The sequence below is a fragment of the Lagopus leucura genome, unplaced genomic scaffold (assembly GCF_019238085.1).
Source record: "Lagopus leucura isolate 7727_CA_CO unplaced genomic scaffold, USGS_WTPT01 169-0_obj-0_obj, whole genome shotgun sequence".
Classification (NCBI taxonomy): Eukaryota; Metazoa; Chordata; class Aves; order Galliformes; family Phasianidae; genus Lagopus; species Lagopus leucura.
Window position 1 is genome coordinate 1 of NW_024964782.1, and position 8,863 is coordinate 8,863.

Sequence of the window (8,863 nt, forward strand, 5' to 3'; positions counted from 1 at the left end):
TTATGGTTTTTAGATATGTAAATCATGTATTTCCTCAAATTCTAGACTACATGCATAATTTTTTTTCAGATGTAATTAAAGTGGTGTCTACTTTACTTCAGCTATTTATTTTTCCATGAATAAAATTAAAACAAAATCACAACTTTTATAATTCTGTATTACCAAATGCTGCAATCAAGTAAGGATCATGATATCGATAAGAACAGTGGTTGTTCTCTGCAATATTGGGCCTGAAACTCACGCTTTATTTGCAATTTGTGAATTATTTTTTTTAGGATGAGCAAGGTTTGTGCCATTTTTGGAGGATCCCGAGGAATAGGAAAAGCTGTAGCAGAATTATTGGCACGGAAAGGCTGCCACCTGGCAATTATTGCTAGAAATCTTGAAGTAGCCCAAAATACTGCATGCGGTCTTGGTGGTATGTATACTGCTGGCTTGCAATGATTTCTTCACTGCCAAATGCCTAGGTAACTTGTGAAAGTTGTAAGTCATTAAATGAACTGTATTGTTTAAATAGACGAGGAAACTGGGAGCAGAGGGGAAGTCATTTCCTTACACCTTTGCTTCCACTGTACTCTTTGGGAATAGTGAATATGTTGCAATTCATATCGTGCAGGTAGAATAGATTCAAGGAGTTGTTCAAGGTTGCAGCAGGGAGTTGGTAGGAATTGAGTCATCCGTGGCTCCTGAGCAAGCTAAAACAGAGACCAGTCAGATCATGCTGAAGTTCTGACTTCAAAAGGCTGAAAGTATGATGAGACTTGTCATGTAACGAATTAATACAGTTCTTGAAAATTGTGCTGATTTAATTCTCTGCAGATGAAATGGGTTCCTCAGGTTACAACTAGTTCAACATCTCTTTTTTTTTCAGTTGAGTCTATAAATTTTTAAGATTTATGAATTGCAAACTTCTTTCTACTGTTATCATCACGTGCCTTTATTTCAATGCAGCTGGCCATTTGGTACTTAGCTGTGATATATCCAGAGAACAAGAAGTCCAACGCGCTTTTGAAGAGATACAGAGGAATTTAGGTCCTATAAACTACTTGGTTAATGCAGCTGGGATCAACAGGTAAGTTATTAGTTAGTGTAATATTCATTGCTCGTGTTTAACTATGAGTAAATGTGATCATTGAGGTTGTGCGGTGAGCTCACGTGTGGTTTTTGGTCTGTTTGTCAGGGATGGCTTGTTACTGAGAACCAAGACTGAAGATATGGTATCCCAGATTCACACAAACCTTTTGGGAACAATGCTGACATGTAAAGCTGCTGTAAAAAGTATGATTCATCATCAAGGAGGTGCTATTGTTAATATAGGTAAATTGCTTGTCTAATCCCATGGAATCATATGGAAAGTACTTTTCTGGAATGGTCTGGCATGTGCAATGTTGAAATGTTGCTTTTTGTAATTGCCTGTTTTTTTTATATTTCTTCCTATGTGCAGCATTTCTTTGTGAGTCCTCATCCTTAAACGAATTTCAGCAACTTCTGAATGTTGCTTGTTTCAATAATAAACACCAAAGAGTTTAAATATTTCTGAAACAAACAAACAAACCAATGTTACCATTCCTTATCAGGGGACTTTCAGTAGCTAAATCTACCAACTTCTGGTTATAAGAACTAAATTGGTGTGGTAGTTCCTATTTTTTTTTTCAATAGTATTTTTCCATTTTACTTTCCTGATCCCTGTTCCTCACCATAGATATGCAGTTATCATAAAAATCACAGATAATCGAGGGATCTGCTTATTGCAATAGACAGTAATGTGCATTGAGTAATATCCTTTTAACTCCTTTTCCTTTAATCTCATTTTCTATTAAAAATTTAAAGCTGAAATAACACAGCTATTAGATTCTAACCTCTTCCAATGTTGTTTTCTTTTAGGAAGTGTTGTAGGACTTAAAGGCAACTCTGGTCAAAGCATATACAGTGCTAGCAAAGCAGGAATAGTTGGATTTTCACGTTCTCTTGCTAAAGAAGTAGCAAGAAAGCAGATTCGAGTCAACGTGGTTGCTCCAGGTTAGTTTTTGGGAAGTTTGTATATCTCCACTGCAATAAGTGAGTCTTCAAGCCTGCTAGATATTTGATGTACTCTGAAAGTACTGAAGACAAATTACTATTTTTTTTCTTCAACCTTTGTAAGTAAGTGAGGTTTTTTTTCTGTTTTATTTTTTCCCTGGTTTAACATATTATATATTCCTTTAGAAAACACTGTCGTTTTTCCAAGGGAACGCTGAGAAACTCAGGAGCATGCATCTGCCTGTTCTTCTATCCACACTTATGTAAAAAATGGCTTTTTTTCTTTGTTCCTCCTTCAAAATCTGCCATCCTTACAGATGGAAGAATTAGAAATAGCTATATACAGATAGCTACCTTTGTGTAAAGAATGCTAAAGAATGCTGCTAAAGAATGTTTATTTGTTATTAGAGGAACATTAAAGAGCAGAAGAAGCTGCCTTGAAAACATCCCTTTCTTTCCTTTTAGTAAACAGAGATGGTCTGGAAAGAAAGCTTATGAGGATGGTTTCACAGGACAGTCTGTTCCAGGCAAACCACCACCCTTAGGAAAAAAACCTCGTGTGTCTTGTCTGACATTCTGTGCTCTGAGTTATGTGTGCACTCTGCTGCTCGCCTTGTGCTGCTGTGTCTTTCAGACTTCCCCAGTTCAGCTCCTGAACCAGGCAGGAAAAATATCTTGCCTTGGTTAGTGAGTTGAACAGCTGATAGGGGAGATTGATACAGCAGAAGGTGAAGCTGAGACGACTTCTTAGTGGCAGAAGGACAGTAGATCAGATCTTTGTGAAGCTGCAGCTTTTGTGAAGGGAACTGAAACAGTGGGAAAATTAAATCTCAGAAAATTGAAGTTGTGAAGTGTTGTCCTTCAAAGCTGTAGAGAAATATCCCTCAGAGTTATAATAGGAGAGTTATGATAGAAATTCTGAAAGTGCTGGAATAAGCTCTGGAATTCAATGGAAGCACTTGCCTCAGTAGGTGTTTCTTGTTAGGGATCTCACCCCCATGTTTTTTAATTGTGTATGTTTTGATGGCACGTTGACTTGTTGTCTTTCAGAAAAGTCACAACATGTTTTTTGAGTGCTAAAAAGTCACTTTTTTTTTAACACAGATCTCATTATTTCAGTGCTTCCAGAACTATGTTGTTGGGTAGGGAAAAAATTTGTTCTTGGCTACAAAATGATGCAGGCTGGCTTCTAAGACTTCAGAGAATGCTTGCTGGGGATGGTCATGTTGGAGGTTTCAGGGGAAACTCCACTGGGAAAATTTAATTGGAAATTAGGTTACTCTTCATGTTCTTCCTTTCTTAGGTTTTATTCACACAGAGATGACTGCTCATTTGGAAGAAGACCAGCTGAAGAAAGCAATTCCCCTTGGAAGATTTGGAGACCCTCACGAAGTTGCACAAGCTGTTTTATTTCTCCTGGAGTCCCCTTATGTTACAGGCAGTACTCTAATTGTGGATGGCGGCTTGCAGCTTTTGATTTAGACATTACCTTGAATAAATACCTGCTTAAATGTCAAGTGGGTAACATATACATGCTAATTAAGGAGGGGGAAATTAGTCTAAGATTCATGTATGCAATTGACTTGATATTCTTTAATCAGATAAGTAATTTGTTGCAGTAGAGTCCGACAGGTATGCTTAGCTTCCTGAAAGAGTCCATTTGGTTGTATGAAGTTTGCATATGTAACAATTCTAAAAAGGTCTGCCTTTGGTATGGTGATAGTTATAAATCACTTCCTGATGCATTTTTAAAGCACTGTTTTTATCAAGACACGTTTTCCAGTTTGGAAACGGAGTAGAGATTATAATCTGAATTATTGTCTTACACAAAGGTGAATAAAATGCTTATTTGCTGCCAGTTACGATTGCAGTTCTTCATGTATGTTGAAGACTGTGAACCACATGGTTTTTTGATTCTTATCAGTCAGTCCCTACAAAGTGGCAAAGAGTTTCCTTTGTTTTTTTGTTTGTAGCAGGAACTCCAAAGGCAGAAGCTTCTTGGTCTCCAGAGCTCCTGAATTGCCTTTACAAGGTGTAATTATATGCCATATATTTTTATGGGAGCAAAAACTATGCAGTTCCATCCTTCAATGTATGTACAGTGATTAATTAATTCAGTAGCACTTAATTAGATTAAAGGACCATTAAAGGTCAGTAGAGTTGCTCATTTTGTAATTTTCTGAGTTCCAGCTGCACAGACACTGGTCACTGGTGAATGGTGTGGTTGCAGGCCTTGCTGCGTGGAAGTCTTTCCACAGGCTCAGTGCATGCTGAGAAGACAAGTATTCCTTTTGAAGTGCAGAGTGGTGCTGTGTGTCTTCTTCTGCTCGGTCCAACTGTGTTATGTTGACACTCTTTAACATGTGTATATATAGTCAATAAAGTAGCCATTTATTTTACTGAAGCAGCTTTTGAAGCAAGGTAATTATTCAACTGTAAATGATCTTGGATGTTGCTCTCTTACTGAAAAATTACCAAGAGGTTGACCTCAGGCTTTTCTATTGAGATCAAGTAATTTTTGGCATTTGATGTTTTTATCTTCTCTGAAGAAAACTGCAAATGTGGTTTAGGATTTTCTCTTAGCTCCAGTGTTCTTTGCATCGTGATCCAGATGTTGATTCAGCTTTTGAAATGTCTTCCCATCTTGGCACAAACTGAAGTACAGAAAGAAGAGATCTCACTGATGATAACTTGGAGTCTTTAAAGTCTGAGATTTTCTTCATTTGTGTGGCTGGGAAGCTTTGTCTTTGTGCCAGAAGAGAGCGCACTTTCAAGCTTCTCACAGGTATTTGTACTGAGAAATAACAGAAGGAATGGTTGTGTTTTCAGGGAGTTTTACAATTGTTTGTGTTGCTTTTGGAATGCAAAATATCAGTAAACGTTGACCTTTTTGGAGGCCTTATCTTACTGATACCTGTGAAGAGAGGTGGTGCTGCTGTGAAAAGCTGTGTTTCCTATGTGTCTGTTCCAAAAATCTAACTGCTAATTATGTTTCTCTTTGATAGGAGGAACTGGCCAGAGAATAGTTGAATTTCTTCAGACAGCACTGAAGGTGAAGGGCAGCTGGTACTGCCATTTTTACTAGTCAAGCCATCACTCATATGTTGGTAACTTGACTGCTGCCCATACTTGCCCTTCATTTTTTACATTTTTTCTAAAGACATCCCAAATGCGATACAGGACCTGACTGAAGTGTTGCTTGCCTTTTTAAAATGCATTTTTACTCTTCAAATCTGGAATTCAGAACTGAAGACAATATGAAAACAAGAATTCATTTCACAGTTTACTGTGTACGACTGCCCCGAAAAGCAGTACTTGTATTGGTCAGGCCAAGTTTCTGTCTGCCCTGGTGTGCTGTTTCAGACAGTGGAACTAGTGAGCATGTATGGTAGGTAACAGATGAAGTATGTGGTGATGTCCCTGTAGAACTCTCTATTGAATGTGTAGAACAGACATTCAGATTTTCCATTTTGGGCATCTAGCATTTATGCCAAATTGCATAAAAACTATTTTGGTGTCTCCTTCGTGTGAGCAGTTCTTAAATAGGACAGTGTGCTTGACTGACTTAGCATGATTTTGCATTTGAATTGGAAAACTTCAGCCTACTCTCTTACTAGTAATACAAAGTTTCTCTGATTCCATTCCTAGTGGAATTGAATGATTTATACTCTGATTCATGTGGTATTTTTTCACCTGCTATATTACTTAAAACTCTTTATAATCTTTTCATGGAATCATTAAGGTTGGAAAAGACTTCTAACATCATCTGTCCACCTACCACCAAAATTAACCCCATTAATTACTTTAGTTAAGTACCAGTATTCTGCTTCCTTGTTAGTTTAGAATGAACTCTTATAGAAATTCCCACTATTCCAACAGTTTCTGCAGTATTCCTCCAAATTTCTTTATTCAGGCATGTATTGAAACTTCGCCTCAGCATCTGATTTTGGGAGTGCTTTAAAGCAGGCTGCTATCCAGGGTTCGAGTTCAACTTATGTTTTATTCCAGCTCTGTTCTTCTGCCCCAGTGACACCTTTGTGTCACTGATGCCTGCATGGCCTGTCACCACCTCCCAGAATTTCTCAAGAGACCTCTGAGACGTGTTTTGAGGGTGGCTGCCTTTGTAGCTGTCATTTAAGTTGCCATGCAGTTCCTCTTTAAATGCAACCTACTTTCTGACTCACCCATAATTCCTGCGCTGTGATTTTTCTTTCAGCTAGGTTACTGTTTCAGAAAGGATAGATATAATACTGTCCTGCAGTATTTATTCCTTTATAAAACTGCTCTTCTATTGCCTTTGCACTCGATTAAGTTTACGTTTTGTATGTGATTTGCATGTTCTCTGTTTTAGTTGAACTCTGGAGGGCATTGCAGGCCTAGCATGTTAATTTCTTCTCTTCTTTAGGGAAGATAATGGACTAGTTGTGTTTTTTTGCTTTGTTTTGCCTTGTTTTGTTTTTCTCAATCAGTGAATTCTTATTTCCACTTCTCTTCAGAAATGTGTTTACACCTGTCTGTGCCTGGATTTTCCTGATTTATAGGCACATACTGCAGTGGATTATCATCAGCAAAAGCTTCTAACAGGACATGTGATGTTGGTGATGGTGTTTTTTGTTTGTTTGTTTTTTAACTACTGCAGCTTGTAAATAGGAGATGTAGGGAGGAACAGTTTTTGCCTAGTATTATTGTCCACGTGTGACATCCCATGAAGATATCCCATTTCAGCCTCCTGAGGGCAGTCTATCCCAAGGTATTATTAGGTCAGAATTTGGTTAATGTATCTGCATTGTTCTAGGAGAGTGTAGATACAAAGGCCTGCATAGATACAAAGTTGATACTGGTGTCACTGTTACCGATTTCGTGAAATCCGTATCCTGAACTGTTCAGGGGTGTAGGGCTTGATTTTGAAAAATAAATGTCAGTTTATTGAAATTGAATTATTTCAGTGTTGAGTTCAGTGAAATTTGAATAAGAGGTGGATATCTAAATCCCCACTTTCTAAGTGTCTTGACTACATTATTATCCACAGGTAAAACACATATTGCAATGATCCTCTCTCGCTGTTGATCTGTTTTCCTCTTTTGATGTGTTGCGTAGTTTGAGAGCTTGTATTGCATGAAACTGAGGGGATGTTGCCTGTTGCAGTTATGTGGCTGATTTCTTTTTTTTTTCTTCTTTTTTTTCTTTTTATTTTTAAGTATAATGCAGTTCATCTAAGTAAAGCTGATGAGAACAGAACTTTTCAATACCAGCTGCACCACAGGTAATAAATCAGTGCTTGAAAAGATGGGGCAGATGTAGTGGTGGAGAGAAGTCTTTGGCTGTGCTTGTTGCTTGAAGTCAGAACTCTGCTGAAGTCCAGACTACATTGTATTTTCATCACAGTATGCTCAGCTGCTGACTGTAGGTTTTATTGAAGGTTCCTTTTTGCTGCAGATGGTAACTGAGTAACAGAGGTTACCTGTTCTTTGACTGACATCTTTAGGTAAGCATGACCACATGTTCTAGATGATTAACGTGCAGTGAGTTGTATTGATGAGAAGTGTTTTATTCGGTAGTATTTAGATGAAGCTGTCCAGGAAGAACTGTTTGCATCGCAGAAGTAATAAGCTTAGTTTTTACCTTTAAAGAACATTGCATTTGAGCTCCCCTTACTGTGTTATCATTTGTAAGCAGGAGCTGCATTTCTGCTACAGGGACTGCTGAGCAATGCTCTGCTATGTCAGCTTTCTCGACTAACAAATGGAGCTTAACGCCACCTACAGGAGTTTGGTTCTGAATTCTGACTTGACATCATCTGAACTCTGACGCAAGAGCCCTGGCAATGCACTCATCAGTTTATTTTTTTCCATTTACGGTTCTGCATTCTTGTTTCATCTTAGATCTGAATGCTGCTTGCCCTGCACAAAATTAGGTAACTGATGTGTTTGTCTTTGGAATTAGTGATGAGAAACACTGTTACAACCCATCTGCATTCTTAGGATGCATAGGCTGACCCAAAATTCATTGTTCCAGAATGAAGATAACTTCCTTTCCTTGTACCTGTTATATTTTGCAAGCGTTCAATAAGCTCAGAATTGATTCATTCTTCTGTTAGACTTCTTAACTATTTCTGAGGGAAACAACTAATAGAACCTTTTTAGATTTGGAAATTTAAATTGTGAAACTACTTTTAGTTTTAAATTTCCTAGGGGTAAATGAATTGAACCCATTCCTGCCACAGTTCTCTCTTGTCCAATATTTAAGGTTGGCTGGAATACTAAAAGTTATTACAGGACAAGGGATGTCTAAAGAGATACCAAAAAGATCCCATGGGTTGTATTTTGGCTCAGTGGAAAGATGTTGCTGGTGAACCAGGGGGAACACCAAGGAAGAAACCAGGAACATAAATGAAGTAACAGGACCAGAAAGGGTTAAGGGAAAAAAAAAAGTGAGTTTGAGATGTTAGAGCTTGTGATCTGCTGAGACAGATGGGTGCTGGCACGAGAACACCCCCACAGAGATCTAGGAAGCCAAATATCCCAGTGTTAGCACTGGAAGCCTTGGGGGGAGGTGAAACTGAAATAGGTTAGTTAAGTGTTTCAGTTGTCAGCAGCTGGGGACTTTGGACTCGTCAGGCTTCTTTTTGTGCACAAGCTGTAAGGAGTGGTCTCTACAGCTGAAGAAACCTTAGGCACATTCAGTGTTTTCAGTGTGATAAAACCCCTTTGGGATGCATTCTGGTACAAAAAGATGCTCATTAAATATTGTAATCAATGTCCCTGTATAAATTAGAGAGCAGGGAGAAATGGCCCATTAATGGCACTCTGAATTATAACACCCTGTTGCAATTAATGTTGTTCCT

The 8,863-nt window shown here is 38.2% G+C and overlaps 1 protein-coding gene across 1 annotated transcript; it reads left to right on the forward strand.

Annotated features, from left to right (window-relative positions):
- Positions 1–264: 264 nt before the first annotated feature.
- On the forward strand, positions 265–4,423 carry CBR4 (carbonyl reductase 4). Its single transcript, XM_042892255.1, has 5 exons — positions 265–418; positions 952–1,072; positions 1,181–1,317; positions 1,885–2,019; positions 3,323–4,423. Exons 1-5 carry the CDS (start codon positions 277–279, stop codon positions 3,499–3,501), a joined length of 714 nt encoding a protein of 237 aa, XP_042748189.1. The 5' UTR covers positions 265–276; the 3' UTR covers positions 3,502–4,423.
- The last annotated feature ends 4,440 nt before the right edge of the window (positions 4,424–8,863 follow it).

Coding starts and splice junctions, on each gene's coding strand:
- CBR4 (XM_042892255.1), top strand. CDS start 277: ATGAGCAAGGTTTGTGCCATTTTTGGAGGATCCCGAGGAATAGGAAAA. Junction 419..951: donor TACTGCATGCGGTCTTGGTG/GTATGTATACTG, acceptor ATTTCAATGCAG/CTGGCCATTTGGTACTTAGC. Junction 1,318..1,884: donor AGGTGCTATTGTTAATATAG/GTAAATTGCTTG, acceptor GTTTTCTTTTAG/GAAGTGTTGTAGGACTTAAA.